General features: G+C 52.3%; 1 protein-coding gene across 1 annotated transcript in view; it reads right to left on the bottom strand.

Moving 5' to 3' along the window:
* The window catches only part of SLC22A18 (solute carrier family 22 member 18), a 74471-nt gene that overhangs the window by 5468 nt on the left and 48211 nt on the right, over nucleotides 1-20792 (bottom strand). Inside the window, exons 7-9 of the mRNA XM_043969648.1 lie at nucleotides 18215-18315; nucleotides 4274-4375; nucleotides 2625-2745 (exon numbers count right to left, since the gene is read on the bottom strand). Of these exons, the coding sequence (XP_043825583.1) occupies nucleotides 2625-2745; nucleotides 4274-4375; nucleotides 18215-18315 (324 nt within the window). The remainder of the gene's footprint in view (nucleotides 1-2624; nucleotides 2746-4273; nucleotides 4376-18214; nucleotides 18316-20792) is intronic.

Here is a 20792-nt window from a genome sequence, read left to right as displayed (position 1 = left end):
GGCTCAGTCCCCTTAACAGGCTGCTCAGACCCAGGAGGGCAGAGGGGAGGCCAGGAAGCTCTTGAGCTGGGCCCAGCTCTCTGACAGCTCAGTTGGTGCCTGCTGCCCCAGAACCATTTCCTGGGGGCAGGAGCCTGGGCAGCTGTCTCTGCGGCCTGGAGTTCTGGGGAGGTCGGGAGGAGCACAGACGGCTCTTTGTTGGGCCGCCACCCCAGCAGGGAGGGAGAACTTCAGACACCCCCCCACGAGCCCAGCACTGGGAGCTCCAAGCCCGTCCCCATCTGTTCAGCCTGGCTGCTCCCTGGGCCCTTCTCGGTCACGCCCCACTGCCCTAGGCCTGGCAAGCCTTTGCCCCGCATGGGCTGTGTAGACAGGCGCTCGATGTCACTGCCTGACACCCACCATGTGCCCAGTGAGGCAGAGACGGGAAGAGCCCCGGAGCATGCAGGATCCCACAGAGCCCTCTCTGGTCTACACTGCATCTGAGTGGGAATCCCTAACAAGCAGGAGGTCAGTTTTGGCCTCCAGTGATGGGAGCTCCCCACCTCCCCAGGCAGCCCTGGGCTCTGGGGGACAGAGCCTGAGCTTGTCTCTCCAGCTTCCATCCTCTGACAGAATGTAAGCTACTCCGGAGCAGGGACTGTCTCAGGCAGGTGTGTGGGAATAGCACAGGTGACCAATGTGTCCTCCCCATGGGCTCCGGAGCCTTGAAGGCCACAGTCAGTCACATCTGCCCCAAGTCACATCACTCCCAGTTCCTTTAGCCTCCTCAGCTGCCCTGCCCCAGGGGGCTTACAGTCCAGGGTGGGAGAGGGTGGCTTGGGCTCCAATAGCTTGCTCGGGCCTGGAAGGGGGGACCGTGATGGCAGCCTTGGTGGATACAGACAGACACTGGCAGTCATGCTCTCCCTGCTTTCACCACAGCCTGCAGAGAGAGGCAGGGTAGGGCAAGGCTGCTGGGGATCCTGGGCCCAGGTTTCCTGAATCTACAGGCTGGCCCGGCCCAGCCCTGCTTCCTCTAAAAACTCAGGCCTCTGGCAGCAGAGGACAGAAGCAGGTCTGCCCTTAGCTCACAGCATTCACTTGTGGGCTGGGACAGGGGCAGAGGAGCCCTGGAAGGGAAGATCACCCCCCTTCCCCATTTCCACCTGCTGGATAACCGGCTCCACTCTCTGATCCACTGCCAGAAAGCCCACAGGCCCGGTCAGGTCACTCCCTAGCTCTAAAGTCTTCAGTGGCTCCCCGCGGCCTCCCAAAGGAAGTTCACAGCTCAGAACCATCTTGCCCTATGTCATATCACCCACTTCTGTGGCCAGCCAAACTGGACAACTGCCTTCCTCCTGAATACTCCCCATCCTCACCCACCTCCAGGTCTTTGCTCGGGCTGTATCCAGCACCTGGCATGCCCTTCCTTACCCTTTTTGCCTATTGAACTCCCACCAATCCTTTAATGCCTAGGTCAGGTGCCACCTTCCCTGGGAATGCTTGTGTGGAATGATCTTGGTCTTGGCTCCTTCCTGATGTGTGGCTCATTCTGTGTTCTGTACCTGGTATTCCAAGTCTGAGCTTTCCTCCCTCTATGGGGTCATGAGCTTCCTAGGTCAGAGACGGGACACGTCTGATCTCAGCTCTGCATCAGGCTCACTGGCCAGAATGGGTCTGTGTATGCCACAGGCACTTCATTAATGCTTGTTGACCAAATGGGTGCATGAAGATGGTGAGAGCTGGAAAGAGACAGACTCTGAGCTGCCCCTCCCTGAGAAGTGAACATTCCAGGATTCTCCCTAGCTGTGAGATGGGCTGGGATGGAGCCTCCCATGCTGAGCTGCCCCTTGGGAAGGGCTCCAGGCAAGGCTAACAGCTTTTGTTTCATTTGCCAGAAGGGGAAGCTGAGACAGAGAGGCCCAGTGAGCAAGAGGCCTGTGAAGGCCCAGAGTGGCTCTAATCACTGTGCCACCTGGCCTCTCAGGGGATGAGGATGGAAAGTTTTAGAAGGACTGTTCTTCCCTCTCCCTTCCCATGGCCTCCACCCTCATCCTGGCCCTCACCATCTATTGCCTAGACTATTACAAACGCTGCCTAATTATTCTCCCTGTCTCTAGCACCAGATTGATCCCAAGGCACCATTTTGACTCCACTACTCACCTGCTCTAGAATTCTCTGTAGCTCCCCATTGCTTGGAGAAAGGCTCAGCTCCTGGAAGCTGCTATTCAAGCCCCCCACCCCACCAAGCTAGCCCTCAGCCACCTTATCTCTTCTCTCCAAGGCCAGCCTCCTCCCTAAGCAGGCTGGCTTTCCCGTTAGGATGCTCCCCTCCCTGAGGCTGCCTGGCTGGCTGCCTTTCTCCAGGGAGAGAATGTGGTATCTCTTCTTGTCAGCCCAACCTCGCCTCACCTTTTTTTCATGGGGAAGATTACCTGGGCGGGGATGGTAGATGGTGGGAAAGGGGGGAAGGGGAGAATGTAGGACACCAGAAAAACTGGGCTCTCCCAGGGGTGGCCGTGGGACCCGGCCGGTTCCCAGAGCACTCTGGAGGCTGGCAGAGCTGTGCCAGCCTCTTCCCACACACCTGTGCTGGGAACTCGGACTGTGCCCATGGGGGCTGTCGACCTGCTGCCTCTTACCTGTGTCTGAGGAGGGCACTGACTTGGTGAGGAGGTTGTCCGTGACAATATTCATGGTGCAGAGGCTGAACACCAGGCCGGGAACGATGAGGCAAAAGTGGAAGACGTTGGTCATCAGGGCCTGTGTCAGGGTAGGAGAGTCTCTCAGAGGCCAGCAGGAGCCTCCCAGGTTGGGTGAGGGGCTCCTGAGAGTGCCCTGCTCTGCCTTACAACTAAACCAAGTCTGTGGTGGTGAGAGCTGGGTTTTAGTGTGTGCTTGTGTGTGTGTATGACTGTGAGTGTGTATGAGTGAATGTGCATGATAGTGTGAGCGTGTGAGAGTGTATAACAGTGTGAGTGCGTATGAGAGACTGAGTGTGTGACAGTGTGAGTTGTGTATGGAACAGTTTGAGTGTGTATGAGAGAGTGTGACAGTGAGTGTGTGAGTATGTGTATGTGTGTGTAACAGTGTGTGTATGAGAGTGAGTGTGTAACTGTATGTGTGACAGTATGTGTGAATATGTGTGACAGTGTGAGTGTGTGTGACAGTGTGTGTATATGCAAGTCTGTGTGTAGAGTGTATGCTTGAGCAGACTCAGTGGGGGACACTTTGGGAGGTTGAACAGCTGCATAGGCATGAAAGAATGGACTCGTTGACCTAAGAGAATGGGCCTATTTAAGGATGGGTTAGGGAGGGAGGGAGATGCTTTGCAGGTCCCCCAGGGAGGTTCCTGAGCCTAAGAAGAAGAATGGAGGGGACCCTGGGCTGGGGAGGGCGATGGACAGTCACCAGAACTACTTCCTCCTTGTCCCTGGCAGGCCGGGCCAGATGGGAGCATCCCACCAGCCGAGGTCTGAATCCCTCCTAGTTTTCACTCCATCTTGGCTCTCCCAACCTTCACTGCGTCTGGGCAGGGACTGTGGAGACCCAGCCTGGCCTGGCCCCTGCCAGGCCCCCTGTCTCCATGTTCCCGGGGAAGCCATGGCCCTGGCCCTGGCCTCTGTCAGACCCAGCTGGGCAGAAGCCATTGCTGGGAGTGATCCCTCCATCATTCCCCGTGGAGGTCATAATGAGTAAGACGTTAACTCCCCGATGTGGCATCCTGCTTCTGGTTTTGGTGGCGACCATGGCGGGGCAGCACTGTGGTTGGGCCCAGAGAAGTGAGCTTCAAGCCCAAGGTCTGCTGCTCATTCTCTTCATGAGTTTGCCCATCTGTAAAATGAGGGGTTAAACTGGCTGATCTTCAGGTTTCCTTTCAGGGTTGACATCTGGCTCCTGAGTCAAAGCTGGATGTCAGCTCCACTCACCAGGGCCTTCAACCTTCCTGGGCCTCCTCTATTCCTGCCTCTGTGTGGGGTGGGAGGGGGTTGGACCAGGCACCCATTGGGCCCCTTCCAGCTCTAAAATCTACAAGGTTTTCTGGGTTGTATGTTCTCACAAATGCAAATTTGTGCGTTCATGACTAGTGAGAACACGGCAAGTGAATGAGTGAGTGAGGAAACAGGCAGTAAGTGAGTGAACAGGTGAACGAGCATGGGAGGGAATGAGTGACATAATGAGCGAATGAGCAGATGACTGACTGAGTGAGGGACTGAGTGACAGGTAAGGACCACAGGGTGGGGACGAATGAGCAGATGTGGGAGGGAACTAGTGAAGGACAAAGTCTCACCATAGCCAGGCCCACGAAACAGAAGACAAGGATGCTGGCCTGGAGCAAGGTGTCCTCAGAGTACTGCTCAGTCAGCTGCCCAATGGCCAGGCCTTGGACCACCTGGGGAAAGTATATTTGGATCAGCCATGGACATCGGGGTTTTTTAGTCAACCAAATACTGGGAGCTAGGCATCTACCTAGATGCCAGGGACACTCCCAGGGCATGTGAGGCCACCCTTGGGGCACAAAGGGCCCAATTTTCAGGGACTGCCTCTTCCTTAGTCCCCTCCCCAGCTCAGGGACTGTGTGAGAAGGGCCTTTGAGGCTTGCAGGCCCAGGAGCAGCTGCGGGATGGGATCCACATGGGCTCAGGTACAGATGGTTTTCTTGCAAGCCTTTGTCCCCTTCTGAGCTACCTGCCTGCCTGGAGGTTCACTTCAGGCTGGAACCATAGAGTGGGGAGAATTAGGGAGGGATTTCAAGGTCATTGGTCTGGGCATCAGGGAACTTTTCTGCCCTTAGAGCCTTGGAGGGACCCAGAGCCCTCCCCCTCAAAGAACTAGGCTTCCCAGCTCTGCAGGCAGAGACTGAATGTCCTTCTGGGCAGAAATTGGAGGGAGGCAGGGTCATGTGAAAACAGGCAGTCATTCGTGAGAAGGTCTACAGAGTGGCACCTCCTTTGATCCTCACAAAAATCCTGTGGGGCAGTTGCTCTTATTGTCTTCATTTTATGGATGAGGAAACTGAGGCACAGTGGTTAAGTGACTTGCCCAGTCACCTGGCTGGCAAGTGTCCAAGCTCAGGTCTAACCTCTGCTCCAATCCCGATGTGCCATATAGTCACCCTCTTCCATTTTGGAGACAATACAGTCAGATGGAGACAGTCCAGGGTGGTAAAAACAGTACTGGACCTGTAGTCAGGAAGACCTGGGTTCAAATCCTGCCTCCTACACTTGCCAGTTGGGTAAGAAGTCATGTCACAACCTGAGCCCCTCCCAGGGCTGTCTCAAGGACCACATCAGAGTAAAACCAAGCACTGGGTTCAAAATGCCCCATAAAAAGACTTCCATAACATTGTACACAGTAACAGCAACATTGTGCTATGATCAACTGGGATAGACTTAGCTCTTCTCAGCAATACAATGATCCAAGACAATTCCAAAAGACTCATGATGGAAAATATTCTCCACATCCAGAAAAAAGAACTGTGGAATCTGAATTCACATTGAACCAGACTGTTTCTACTTTTTCTGGTTGTTTTTGTTTGTTTGTTTTTCTTTTTTGAGGTTTTTCCCTTTTGTTCTGGTTCTTCATTCACAGCATGACTAATGCAGAAATATGTTTAATGTAATTGTACATATATAACCTGTATCAGATTGCTTGCTGTCTTGGGGAGGGGGGAGGGAAGGGAGGGAGAAAAATTTGGAACTCTAATTTTTTTTTTTTTCGTAAAAGTATTTTTATTATTTTCCATCTACATGTAGAGATAGTTTTCAACATTTGTTTTTATAAAATTTCTAGTTTCAATTTTCCCCCCTCCCCGAGACAGAAAGCAGTCTGATATAGGTTATACATGTACAATCACATTAAACATATTTCTGCATTAGTCATGCTGTGTAAGAAGAATCAGAGCACAAAGGAGAAACCTCAAAAAAGAAAAACAACAAAACCCAGAAATAGTATGGGAACTCTAAAATTTTATAGAAACAAATGTAACTGGGAAATAATAAAATACTATTAAGGTTGAAAAAAAAAGACTTCCATGAATTGACACAAAGTGAAGTGAGAAGAACCAGGAGAACATTATGCACAGTAACAGCAACATTGTAATCATGACCCGCTGGGATAGACTTAGCTCTTCTCAGCAATACAATGATCCAAGACAATACTGAAGGACTCATGATAAAAAGTACTATCGACCTCCAGAGAAAGAACTGATAGAAACCGAATGCTGAATGAAGCAGACTTTTTTTTTTAAACTTTATTTTTCTTGTTTTTTGGGTTTTTTTGCCCATGTTTTCTTTCACAATGTGATTTACGTGGAAATATCTTTATAAGCTTTATCAAATTGTCTTCTCATCAAGAGGGAGCGGGAGGGGGAGATTTTGGAACTCAAAATTTTACAAAACAAATGGTAAAAATGGTTTTTAGATGTAATTGGAAAAACTATTTGAAAACAATTTTCAAAAGTAAAATGTTCCATACAGTTTAGTTACTATTATAAATGGATAGGAACTCAGGTGGTTACCTGCTTGTTTAAGATTTGACCTCTATAAGAAGTAGGCACATTTTCTTTCTTTCTTTTTTTTTTGGTGAGGCAATTGGGGTTGAGTGACTTGCCCAGGGTCACACAGCTAGTAAGTGTTAAGTGTCTGAGGCCAGATTTGAACTCAGGTCCTTCTGAATCCAGGACTGGTGCTCTATCCACTGCACCACCTAGCCGCCCCAGCACATTTTCAAAGAGGAGCCAGGAGCCGGCAAATAAGTGAACTCCTTGGAAATGGCCAGTGGCATTTCAGGCGGCTAGGAGGAGAAGCAGGGAAGACACCATTGTGTAAATCACCCCAGCGGATCTCTGGGCATTCCACAAAGGAGGGCCATGGCAGCTTTTGTTTTCCTGGCTGGGGATGGAGAGGTCTCCCCTGGCTGGGGAGTTGGTGACTCAGCAGCTTCTGCCATAAAACTGGGGCTGGGGCCCAGCGGGCCAAGGAGGGACCTGCCTTTCATGTGTGTTGCAAGGTCTGCATTTGAGTGGGAACTCTTTCTCATGTCTGTTTCTAGTGGGGTGAGTAACGGTTTCAGATTTCCTTGGCTTGAGCAGAGCCCACACCTGGGACTCGCCAAACTACAGACAAGAGGGCTTCACCTTTCCCTGACCTGACTAGGGCCGGGTTTGCATCTGGGCCCTGCCAGTCTCTCATGGTGTGACCCTGGCCTCATTGCTCCCCATTGGATGTCCCAGATGCACAGTGAGACCCTGCCCAGCTCTGCCATTCTGTGTCTGTGGGTCTCTGCTGTCTCCTGAGCCCAGGGAGGGCCACCCAGGCCCATGCTAAGGCACCCGACTCTCTCTACTCCACACTCCCAGGTGGGGCCCGAGGGCAGCTTTAACTGAAGATGCCAAAGGATTCGTAGAACATTGATAAACCTAGGAAGTATGGCTCTGGCCCCAGCTAGCCATATGACCTTGGGCAAGTCTTTTCCCTTCCTCTAAGGTATCAGTATCCTCCTATATAAAATGAGAAATTTAGAAGAAGCGTGTGGTAAAGAAGGCGCTTGACCTTGACATGAGACCTGAATTTGAACCTGAGCTCTGCTGCTAACTCTCCATGTGACTGACTATAGTCAAGTCCCTGGGTATCCCCAGGCCTCAGTTTCCTCTTCTATAGAATGGGGATAAGGTGACTTACAAGGTCTTTCTTTTGGAGTCATGAGGAAAATATTCTCTAAACCCTTGTGCATTTGCTACATAAATCTTCTGCTGGATCCTCATTCAGGTAATTTTCTCTCACTACACATGTTCCTTGGGGTTCTGCCCCTTCTCCCTCTATACTCTTTCACTTAGTAATCTCATCAACTCCCATGGATTTAATTACCATCTATCTCTGTGCCGATGTTTCTTTCCTGCCCCAAAGTCTGCTGACCTCCAATCTCGGATCTCTAGCTGCCTTTTATACATCTCAAACTAAGTGTCCAGTAGACATCTTAAATTGGACTTGCCCAAAATGAAGCTCATCCTTCCCCCTAAAACCTCCCCTCCATATTCAGCCTACTGCCAAAGCCTGTCCATTTTAATTGCAGCATTTCTAGTGGATTTCACTTTTGTAGCATCTCTGCTCCATTTCACCTCTGCAGCATTTCTGGTCAATTTCACCTCTGCAGCATCTGTGGTCAATTTCACCTCTGTACTCTCTCCCCAAAGCCCTTCTTCTCTCCTCTGACACTTCTCCTACCCTGGTGCAGACCCTCATCACCTCATACCTGAACTATCGTAATAGCTGCTGGTGGGTATGCCTGCCTCAGGTTCCTCCCCACTCTACTCCATCTTCCACTCAGCTGCACTTTCCTAAGGTGCAGGTCTGACCATGCCATTCCCCTCACCTCAATAAACTCCAGTGATTCCTTATCGCCTCCAGGAGCAAAAGAAAAACACTCTGTTTGGCTTTTAACCCCTTCACGACCTGTCTAGCCTCACAGATTTCCAGTCTTCTTATACCTTACATGTCTCCACCCAGTAGTCTGTGGTCCAGTTACATTGGCCTCCTGGCTGTTCATGGCACAAGACTCTCTGTCTCTAGACTTGGAGCATTTTCACTGACTGTCTCTATTGAAGGCACTAGCATCCTCCCAGCCTCCCAGGAGGCTCACAGCTTCAGGACCATCTTTGACTCCTCTATCACTCATCACCCTCCTGCCCAATCTGATCAGTTGCCAGAATCTTGTGTTTATAACCTCTCTAACATCTCCTGTGTCCAAAACCACAGGCCACCATCCCAGGTCAGACCCTTGGCACAACATCTTCTTTGGATTCCCTTCTGGCTTCTCACTTCTCCTCTCCAATCAAGCCTCCCCTTAGCCGGAACACAAGTCTGACCAGGTTGTCCCTCTACTCAAAAGCCAGCTCCTCAGCTTGGTATATGAAGTACTGGGAAGTCTTGACTCTCATTTCCTGTTTGAGAATTATACTGTTTCACTCACTCTGTTTTCAGACAAACTGGTTTCTCACATTAGAGGTGGCATCTCCCATCTCTGCGCCTTTGTATAGGATGTCCCCCAGGCCTGGAATGCCCTCACTCCTCACCTCTGTCTCTGAGAATCTTTCACTTCCTTCCAGGCTCAGTTCAGTTGCTACCTGCCCCAACCCCCCCTCCCCACCCTACCCTGACCTCCCAAGCCTTTCCAGATCTTTGTGGGTGTAATTGCTCCCTCTGTCCTTAAATGTCCTTGTGTTTGCTCTCTAAGTGTTGGGAGGGCCCTGAGAGCCATTTTGTCTTTGGGCTCAGGGCATCTAGCATGGAGTAGGTGCCTAATACATCCTTGTTAAAATGAATTGGTTGGGTTGGGGCCTGGGTATCAGGGGAATCCCCCAAGAGTCTAGAGAGAGCCTCAAAAATGGCAAAGCTGCTGGAGTTGGCCCTATTTTCCAGGTCAGAGCTGCTTCCTCCCAGGGGGCTCAGGTTTCCAACTGCAGGCACTGGCCCCAGCTTGGGGCCCAGCCTGTGGGGAGGATGTAACCTGAGATATGAGAGTTAAGGCTGGCTAAACACAGGCCCAGACTCAGCAGCAGCAGAAGCCGCAGGGAGAGGAAGGAAATCTTGTATGAGGGACACAGGGACAGCACCCTGGCTGTCTACACAGGCCACAGTCACAGAGGGAAGCTGGTGGACTCTCTGTGATGCCAGTTCTAGCTCTTCAGTGCCTCCACTTATCACCTCTCACCTGGACTATCCCAGCAGCTTCCTCACTGGCGTCCCCCCTCCAATCTGTCCTCCACACTACTTCAAAGGTACAGACTTGACCACATCACTCCCCTGCTCAAGAGCTCCAGGGCCTGGTTCCCCATTGTCTTCAGGATCTAGTACAAGCTCACTCCCTCCTGGGATCTCTAAGGCTGCTGTGTCTGACCTCTCCTGGAACTTACCAGCTGAGCCAAAGTCCTTTGGCATCTGTGCTATGCCCTGAGCACACTCGCCTCTGGGCCGGGGCCTGGAACTCCTCACTCTGTACACCCTTTCCCCAGTCACAGGGGTGTCCTGTGACTTGAGCATCACTCCTAGGAGGATGCCTCTGATTCTTCCTTCTCTCCTGTTAAGAGGCTTAAGGAAGTCCCCTCAAATGAACTTAGTCTTTTATTTGTGCGGTCTCCGATCTTCCAGAAACACTCATCCAGCTGTTGGCCAACAATTCAGAATTGGCTGCAGGCGCTCTAAGCGGGAGACCTTGGCTCCGGTGACACAGGGAAGGCTCCAGGGTGTTGGGTGGGCCTTCTGGGGGGGGGGATTCATAGTGGCCTCGGCTGAGGGGGTGAGACTTGCACTGGCGGAGGGCCTGCCTCTGTGAGGGAGAGCCCAGCACCATCCGAGGACTGGAGGGTGGTCAGAGGGGTCTTGCCATCCTTGGGGGGCTTTCCCTCATGAGCCTCTGAGGGTTCTGTAGGGGCTGGTGGTGGCATCTCTGGTTCCCTTGAATTGTTTCACATGGTGAAGCTGAGAGAGGCTGGGACTCTGAGACTCTAAGCCCTTATCACAAGTTGGCCAATGCTCCCCAGCCTAGACACACTGGTGCATCCTTCCTGCCCTGTCTTCCCAGCACCTGAAGCTTCCTCCTCTGGCTCCTCTTCTCCCTCTGAGTTCCCTTCAAGGTTAAACTCAAATCATCCCCTCCCCACTCTCCTAACACGTCTCCCTCCCTACCCCTCACCCATGCCTCCCAGCAGCCACTTCTCCTTTCTCTGGGGCCTGTCTTGGGCCTCACTCCCAGGGCACTTGGCCTCCATTGTCTTCCACAGGGAGTTTCCAAATCCCCTTTGTTCAATTTAACACCCCAAACTTATCAAGTGTCTTTTCGGGCCAGGCCTTGTGTTTGGGGGCTGGGGATGCCCCCCAGGTAAGAGGCTGACCCTGCTCCCTGGCAGCCCACAGCTTCCCAGAAACTCTAACCTGGGAGGAGCTGGGCGGAGGACCCTACTCCCTGCTTGGTCCAGCCTCTGCCTGGAGCCCTTCCTGGAGGGGCAGCTCACACCTCCTGCAGACATCCCCTTCCACCCTGGGACAGCTGCCTTTGTTAAGAGCCACTTCCTTCTATCTCCCTCTCTCTGAATCTTCCCCACAGGACTCCCTGCCCTTGGAGGAGGGGGGCAAGCCATCCTTATACTTGAACACAGTCATCAAGTTCCCCAGTCTTTTGTCCAGGCAAACATCCCCAAACTCTTCTGCCTTTCTATAGACCCTTTCCAGTTCATTAATATCTTTCCTCATCTGTGGGGCCCTAAAATGAACACGGAGACTTGGGTTCAAATCCAGCCTCAGAAACTTACTGTGTGATACTGGGAAAGCCACTTAACCTTTGTCTGCTTCAGTTTCCTCAGCTGTAGAATGGGATGATTTTAGTACCTACAGCTGAGGGCTGTTGAGAGGACCCAGTGAAATCATATCTGTAAAGCATAATGTAGTAGGCATACAATTGGTTCTTAATAAATGCAGGGTTCTTTTCTTCCTTCCTTTTGTGTGCCTTGTCTACCCTATCTTGTCCTTAGCCATTGATTATAGCCAGGTAGGAAGCAGTAAGTTAGCTGTACGCTGTCTTTGGCAGGGTGTGAGATGGTGCACGAAGAAGCCAGAGGCAAAAATTAGCGGAAATGCCCAGATGCCCAGAGGAACTTCAGACCCTTGAGATATCTGTACCCAGCTCTGCCTCATAGAAATAATGCCTGCCCCAGGGAGCTTATGTTCTCCTGGGACTGACTTTCTCTTATAGGAGGATCAATAGAGGAAACTGGGCATTGGGGGCTGGGAGTGAGAAGGCTTGGGAGCACACCCAGTCTGTCTTGCTCATCTAAAGGGATGTCACTTGGAAGAAGGATCCGCTTTGGTCTAGGCACTTGGCTGCAGAGGGCAGAAGCAGGAGCCTGGGCAAGGGGGAGGGGTTTCTAAAGATGAAGATTTATGCTTGATGAAAGGAAAAAAGCTTCCTTCCACCCCTCCCCGCCCCAACAAGGGAAGGGGCTGCCTTGAGAGATGGCTTGGGGGGAAGTCTCCAGCCAAAGCAAACTGCTGGACAGTTACTTGCTGGGCTCGGTGGACAGGGGACTTCTGCTTAGGTCTGGGTGGCTTCTGATGCCTCTTCCAGACTACAGGAGCTTTGGCCCACGTAGGATGTGGGCTCCTATTAAGTGTGAAGGGACTAGTCCAAGGTCACACATCAAGCCAAGATGAGAAGCCAGGTGTCTTAACTCTTGGGTCAGGGTCCTTTCATCACTTCCCTCTTAGCAAATTCACTTTGGGAATTACAGAACTCTGGGAAGTGCAGAGCATTAGACAGATGAGAGCTACTAGAGAAGACATTTACATAGTAATTTACATTCATTATCTCATTTGAGCCTCATAATAGCCCTGGGAGGGAGGTGCTATAAGTATCCCCATTTTACAGAAGAGGAAACTGAGCCCAAGAAGGGTTAAGTGACTTGGCCCAGGTCTCATGGCTAGCATGTGTCTGGGATGGATTTGAACCTGGGTTCTTCCTGACTCCACAAGTGCCCAGCTCACTAGGCCATGTAGGTTTTCTATTAAGGTCACTATATTTGGAAAGGACTGTCAAGGGCCATCCAGTGAAATTCACAAGACACTACCCTTCCTTTCTAAGGTCTTGGATCTCTCTATGTCTCCTGGCTCTGCCTATAAATAGGGTCCAATTTTTCCAGTCCCATCTGAAGAACTCCCATGACCTACTGTCTCCACAAGCTAGCTCTCAACCTGTTTCTCCAGAACACTTGGAGGAAGAAAGAAAGGAAAGGAAAGCTCAGGAAAGAGACCAGAAGCTTTACATGAGGGCATGATATAGTAACGAGGCCAATGATCAGACATCTGGGGAGCTTTCTCTTCGCAAAAAGGTGGAACTAGTTTCTGGGGTGAAAATAATAGAGACTTGGAGGAAAGTGACTATTTCTCCTGGGCATCTGTGATGGAATCAGAAAGGAGAAGGGGCAGGCTGGGAGGGTGACCCTCAACTTTGGGGGAATAGACTTCAAAGGTTTTCCAATGGATTAGGATGGAAGATGCTAAAGGAACAGGAGACACAATATGCTCTCAAAACAGACACTCTAAAGTTCAAAGAAACAATTCCCCAGAGGAGGAAAAAGAGAGGGTGTTTAAAGAGACTGATATAGTTACACAGGGAGCTCACCAAACCACTGAGATCATAATAAGATGCTTCTGGAAAAGAGGAACAAAGGCAGGTAAAAAAGTCTGGACGCAGCAACATGGCACGGTCCTGTATAAACACCATCCTTGTGACAAGGAGGATCCTAGTGGGAATAAGACTGATGCTCAGGGTGGATGAAAAAAAGAAAACTGGTGACAGAGAGAAGGCAGAGCTGCTCAGGTGTTACTCTCCTGTGTGCTCAGTCAGGGAGAATGACCTTGGGATTAGAAACAGAAGAACAAAAATGACTCTGAGGGAGTTGACCCCCAAGAGAAACGAGGAGAGAATAAGAAAGCCCCAGCTATGCTGGGGGAGCTAATTCCCTGTCCCAGGTGCTGAAAGGAGTGGTGCATGTGATGGCCAAGTGCTGGCAGGGATGTCTGGAGGACAAGGGAGGCAGCACAGGACTGAAGAGGGACCAATGTTCCAGTGAGAGGCCACTGAGCTTAATTCCAGGAAATCTGATTTGAAGAGCTCCAAAGCCTCCAAAGTCATTGTGGTTTTCCTTCCCACTTCCTTTTCTGTCAGGATTGTTCACATGGTACATGGTCGGGATGATGCTCTAAAGACACTGGCTTTCAGCATAGTATTTGTTTTTGTTTTTTGTTTTGTTTTGTTTTTGCAGGGCAATAAGGGTTAAGTGACTTGCCCAGGGTCACACAGCTAGTTAAGTGTCAAGTGTCTGAGGCTAGATTTGAACTCAGGTCCTCCTGAATCCAAGGCCAGTGTTTTATCCACTGCGCCACCTAGCTGCCTTCAGCATAGTATTTGATAAAGTCCCTCAGACCATTTCAGTGGGAAGATGTAGCTGGATGCTGGGGCAGGGAGGTATATTTGGACCTCCTAGAGTACCTAGAGCAGCCAGAGGCTTCCTAAAATGCAAATTCTAGCCTCTCTCAGGAATTGGACTCCATGATCCCTTGCCAGCTGTATCTAAGCCACAGAGAATCACAGAATCTTAGCATTTCAGGCTTTGAAGGAGACTTGGTAGCATCTAATGCAGCCCTTAAGTGACCAAGAATATTTTTAACAATTTCTCTCCAAAAGGGTTCTCCAGACTCAGTTTGGAGACTTCCAGTGACAGGGAGCTCACTACCTCCTCGGACCATCTTATTTTGGGGTGCCTCTACATGGTTTTTTTGTTCGTTCGTTTGTTTGTTTGGTTTTTTTTGCAGGGCAATGAGGGTTAAGTGACTTGCCCAGGGTCACACAGCTAGTAAATGTCAAGTGTTTGGGGCAGGATTTGAACTCAGGTCCTCCTGAATCCAGGGCTGGTGCTTTATCCACTGCTTCACCTAGCTGCCTCTGATGCCTTTTGTTTTTTGTTTTGTTTTGTTTTTTGGTGAGGCAATTGGGGTTGTTTTAAAAAATTCATAGTCATTTGACCATTCCCCCTTCTTGATGGAATCCTCCTTTGTGGCAAAGACAACCAGACAGACAACAATGGTGACTACACCTGATAGAATAGTCCTTCCTCAGAGTCTCTGCCTCTCTGCCCAGCTTCTTTCTTTCCTTCCCAGAGGTCACCTTCCTTTTAGTGACCTCTTCTGAGGTCTCTTATTCTCCTAGGATTCCTTCCTTTGCTCTGCATCTGTTCATACAAGTCTTCCTACGTTTCTCTCATCCTTCCAGTCTGGATATCTTGCTGCACGATGATACTTCATTACATTCATGGGCATGCCATAGGTTTTCCACCCATTCCCCAGGGAGCGAGCACCCCGTTTACAGTGGTGACCACAAGAGGTGGCCGTGGATATTTTAGCCAATGTTAGAGCCCTGTTTCTGTCTTTGATTTCCTTGGAGTGGTATGCGAACAGAGCTATGGCAGGGTCGGAGCGCATGGACGGTCTGATAGTTCAAATTGTTGGGACTTTTTTTCTTGACTTTAATCCTGAATGAGCTTCTCTGCATGTTCCACTCATTGTCCATGGGGCCAAGGAGAATAAAGCCCTCCTTGTGGGGTAGGACTGCCCTTCATACATATTCATGGCCCCCACCTTTATCTCTCCTGAACACCCCCAGTTCCCTCAGCCAGGCCTACCTGGCTTGGCCTCAGCCTTTCACCATCCTGCATGCCCTTCTCTGAAAAGCCGCCCTCTGACTTCTGTCCTTCCTAACACGGTGCTGCTGAAGCGCATGTACCCCACGAGTGGCGACTGGCTCTTGTCACCTGTGACCCCTTTTTCCCTACTCTGATCCAGCCAAGTGAGCCTGAGCTATTCCCTTCCCCCAACTCAGCCAGCCTTCTCTGCTTCAGGAAACTCCCCATGGGGGAGTTGAGGCATGACCTGGACAGGGATGGGGCGGGGAATGCAGTCTGAGGGAAGGGGCCCCCCCAAAAAGATCCAGGAAAACTACAGAAGGGAGCACTCACTTGGGACTGAGGAAATAAGGGCAGACTTCCCAAGGAGGCAGTGTTACAGCAGACAGACCTCTGGGCTGGGAGGCCCTGGTTTGTTAGCTGTGTGACCTTGGGCAAATCACTTCACCTCTTGTCTCCCTGGTGTGATTCCTTTGGCTCCATTTTATCAAAATGATGTTTCTGGTGGCCTGGGTCCCACTTCAGGCACATGCAGGGCTGGGCCTGGCAGCTCTCGATGGGCCATATTCCACATTCTGGGGTGCCAGGGTCTAGCTGGGGCAGACAGTCCAGACCTCCTTGAGTCTTGGTGTCTACTTCTGCCTCTCTCTGCTCCCAGGCACTTCCCTCAGTCTTTGGCCCAGGAAGTGACCAGTGACTGGTGGCTGGAAGCTGGCCCTGATGTCTCAGGCTCAGGCCCTTTGGCCAGACTGAACCAGAGAAACTACACCAGGGTGGCGATGCAAGAGCTAGCCCATGGGGCAGTGCCACCTGTGGGCAGTGCCCCCCATGGGGCAATGTGGGGTAATGACAGGATCCCCACACTTGGAGTCAGAGGACCTCTCTGGACCTCAAATGAAAGGCATGGGTCTAATAATCTCTAAGTTTTCTCTCTAATTCAGACTCCTCTGCTTTCCCAGCCTGCCTGGAGCTCTAGAACCAAGAGAGGAGCCAGTGATTCTGGCCAGGCCTTAGGTCTACTCCAAATCTCTCTGTAGGGAGGGCTGGGGAAGGGCAGGGAGAGATGTCTGGAAAAGTCCCTGTTGACATACCCCACCGCAGACACCGCAGATCAGTCTGTTGGCTGGGCAGGCTTGAGACACACCTATACAAATGTCATCCCACCTCTGACCTAATACAGTAACCCCCTTGTCACCTCCTTTTCAGGGCTGGGATCTCTTCAGGGACAGGGAGCTCACTACCTCACCTTGTAGGAGGTGATCTATTTCTGACTGGCTTTGGGGACCATATGAAGAAGCCTGTGCTCCCTCTGCCTCCTGGCCCTGAAAGCCACTGCTTGTTAAATGATCAGTCTCCTCCATAAAACCTTATCGAGTGTAAACAGTGGCTGGGTGGCCCCTCCCCCTCCTGTTTCCGAAGGCAAACAAGCCTGGAGACATCTGTGTGTTGAACACCTGGCCCCCAGGAAGGTGCTCACTGCTCAGGAGCAGCTGTCCTGGCCATTTTTCCCAACAGCATTTGGTGTGGGCTGGGCTTCCGGCTGCCTTTGGTCTCTGCAGGAATGGGTGGGCATCTGCTAGGTGTGCCAGGGCACGTGGGGAGCTCCCTTACTGGGATTCAGGTGGGCAGGGAAGGTCACAGCTCTGGTTGGGTGCAGCAGGGTGCCATCCCCAACCCTTCTTGCAAGCCAGCCCACCCAGGCTGTGGCCAGGAGAGCTGAGTGTGAAAGCTGGCTGTACGATGTACTGACCCTGGACTCTACTTCCTACTCTATAAAATGGGGACATCCCCCTGCTAGACTGGGGGCAGTGATGATGGGAGAAGGCAGCTCTGCTCTGCTCTGGACACATTGCCAATAGGCTGGATGCTTGAAGACCTTGAACGATGGGAATGGAGATCCTGACAGCTACAAACAGGGGTTGGCAGGAGCATCTGCAGGGGAAAGGGCTGCTCTGGGGCCCCAAGGCCCCCAGTCCAACTTCTGGTCCTCAGTCTTCACATCTGTACATTTTTATTGGGGAAGGGTGGGACAGAGGCATATGAGAGGGTCTCTCAGCTCGAGATCACTGCCCAGGCACCTCTGCAGTCAGATAATAGCAGCCAGAGCCACAGGTCAGCTGCAGCCAGAGGCCAGAGCTAGACTGGGAGCACCTCAGTAAGCCTGGACTCAGGTGCCTATGTGGGCCACAGGAGGACAGAGGCCAAGTTCACTGACTGGGGATCAAGGATTTGGCTGCAGGCATCAGGAACTAGCCTTGTCATCCTTCCTGGTCATTAATGCCAAGTCACTTCTCAGATGTGGGTGTTTGCTCTGCCTGGCTCCTTAGGGACTACGTTCCTGAGGGTCTCCTCACCCTAGCCCCTGGCACTGGAGAGGCCGCCTCCCCCCCAAGCCCCTGGCACTAGAGAGGCCCCCTCACCCCCCAGCCCTTGTCACTAGAGAGGCCCCCTCCCTCCCCAGCCCCTGGCGCTGGAGTGGGCTTGTTGGTGGGTGGAGAAGAGCCACATCTGGTCTTAAAGTGTGCTCCCGCATACCCACTGCATGTAGCTCCCTGAAGGGAAAGCTCCGCGACAGAAAATTGATTTGGTTGGCACAAGGGTGTGCCCAGCCTGGCTTCTCTTCCCCAAGAAAGCCCAGTGTGCTCTCAGTGAGGCAGCTGGCTGGGCCCTGCTGCCACTTCCACTGACAATCTGCCCTTTCGGGTCCCTTCCTCCACTGACCACTAGGAGTGGGGGGGGAGGTGTCCAAAAGGGGCTCCGTCATAAGGATGCTGCTTTGCTTCCCATCTGCCATCATCTAGCTGTGCGCCTTTGGGCAAAGGGCCTACCCACTCTGATCCCCAGCTCTGACATCCCATGTTCTAGGGACTCACATGTGAGCTCAGGCGTCAGACACAGTGCTGTGGCCTCCCTCTCCTTTCCTGCCCTCCTGCTCCCCTGCTGGTGTCAGAGGAGGGACCATGGCTGGCCCTGGTGCCCACAGGGCCCTGCGACACTCACCATCTGGAAAACCCCGAAGTAGGACATGAGGTAGCCAGCTTGTGCAGCCTCCAGCTTGAAGAAGTTCATGGAGATGATGGAGAACATGATCAAAAAGAGCCCTGGTGGGGAGGGGAGAGGCCAGTGAGGAGCTGAGCTGGGAGGGAGGCTGGAGAGAGGAGGGACAAGGGTGGGGGAGGGAACCAGGACCAGGGACAGCAGGAGCCTCCGGACCTCCCCACCACAAGAGAGTCTCTCTCTCTCCTCACAGCCTCTCTAGGCAATGCAAGCATTATTTTCACCCCCTTTTCCAGAGGAAGAAACTGAGGCCCAGAAGGGAAAGGAGCTGCCCAAGACCCCACAGTAGCAGAAGCTGACAGAAGCCAGAGTGGCTTTCTCGCGGGAGCCTGACAGAGGCTTCTCTGTCCAGGCCCTCTTCCCCACCACAGCCCCACAGATCCTGGAAGACTTTCGGGAGCAATCTCAATTAATTTTCATCTGACCCAAAACGGAGGCCCTTTGTCTTCCTGGCTGCCTCCTCTGAACTTACTGTCAGGGCTTTTCTCACCAGCTTGTTAGAACTGTTTGCAGAGTAAGGGTAAATAAGTGGCAAGTGAGTGACTGAGGGTCTCAGCCATGAGGAAGTTTTGATCCTTGGTTCTCTGCCCAATGTTTTACTGCTCAGAAATATCTCTGGTGAATGTTCTGGCCCTGGCTGACCCTGCAGAATGAGCCATGAGGCCTTGGGCACCAGAGAGGTGGCAGGTGGCAGGTGGCTGTGTCCCATGCATGTGTTCACACACACACATGCCACACAAACACACCCTAGTCACACACATGAGCACAAGCACGCATACACCATATTCACATATGTAAGCGCACACATATACACCATACTCACACATGTGAGCACACAAGTGCACACCATAGCCACACACATGAGCACATACCACACTCACACATACTCACACACACATGCACACCATACTCATACACATCTACACACCATAGCCACACACATGAGCACACACTACACTCACGCACATGAGCACATACATATACACCATACTCACACACACAAGCACACACATGCACACCATACCCATAAACATGCACACACCATAGCCACACACATGAGCACATACCACACTCACACATGTGAGCACACATACATACCACACTCACACACGTGAGCACACACATGCACACCATACCCATACACATGCACACACCATTCTCACACACAAGCAACAACATGAGGCCGAGAGCAGCTAAATGACCTGTGCGAGGTCCCTTGGCTGGCAAATGGCAGAGTGGAGGTTCAGGCCCTCTCCCCAAGCACATGCGTCATGCCCAGGGGCTCCAGGTGAAAGCCCTCTCTCTCTAGCTTCCTTGTGGGCCTGGGGAGACAGCTGGACAATGGCTAAGGGGGTCTAGAGCCTCTGCCTCATGGGGGCCACTCTTCAGGCTGGGGGACCCGGGCTAGGAGGGGGGCTGCAGGACCCCTGCTCTCTGGGGCACTTAGGACAGGAGATGAGCATCAGCCTGGAGAAGTGAGCCAGGGGCATGGGGGGGGGGAGGGGGAGAAGTAGGCCAGGCTAGGCCAGGGAACATCTGAGCTCCACCCTTCCCTCTAGCCACAATGGCACCTCTGGTCTAGACTGGGGGGGCAGCAGGTGGGGCACCAGCACAGAGGCCCCATTGTCTGCACAGTAGCTGCTTCTCAGGGTTTCCAGTTGCTTCTGGCTTTAACGGATTTCTCCTGCTGGAGGGAGGTGGGTGAGGGAGATGGCCTAAGCAGATAGGGATTGTATTCTGGCTGCCTGGCAGGGCTTTGCCCAGGTGGGCAATGGGGATGGGCACCTGAGCCCAGGCAGTCTGTCCTTCAGGGAAGGCCAGGGATAGGGAAACCCTGCTCTGGGGACCTCTAGGGTACCTGGCTCCTGCCTGGCCTCCCCTCCACACACCCCACCCTGCCTGCTGCCTGACTCTGGGTCCACAGTGGACCCAGGGGGACTGGGCACAAGGCTAGGGGAGGGGGGCCAGTTCAGCCCCTTCCCTGCAGACCAGCAGCTCCCTTGGTCTATGGTGTCTCATGTTCCTGCAAAGAAGCCTGGGAATGATACGCTTGTACCTCCTCTGACTCTTAGTCTCCTGAGCTGTAGCCCAGTGAGTTGTTGGCAGGGTATGTAGGAGCTACTGTGCTTAAGGGTCTAGACCTCAGCCAGCAAAACCCATCTATCTGCTGCTCAGGGCTTACAAACCACTCCTGAGCACAGTGCTGGCATAAAGGGCAAGGGAGTCAGCACAGCTATTGTGCAGATGAAGAAAACAAGGCCCGGGGAAGTGACTGCTCCAAGGTCACACACAGCTGGGAAGTCTCAGTGGCAGGTCCTTGGACTGCAATCCAGGGCCTTGTTCAGCTCCTGACATGTGACTGGAGGGAGCCTCTCTTCCCCTCCACCGGCCACCCCCATATCGTCACCTTGGATAGCCTGGGCTGTCTGCAGAAGGCAGAGTTGTGCTCCTTGGGAAGGGATCCTATGGGCTCAGGAGCCCCTGAGGAGGGCACGAGAGGGCTTGGGGTGGGTCAGTTTTG

The sequence above is a fragment of the Dromiciops gliroides genome, chromosome 6, assembly GCF_019393635.1.
Source record: "Dromiciops gliroides isolate mDroGli1 chromosome 6, mDroGli1.pri, whole genome shotgun sequence".
NCBI classification, from domain to species: domain Eukaryota; kingdom Metazoa; phylum Chordata; class Mammalia; order Microbiotheria; family Microbiotheriidae; genus Dromiciops; species Dromiciops gliroides.
Note: the sequence above shows the minus strand (reverse complement) of the source record. Positions and strands in the feature narration are given on the sequence as shown.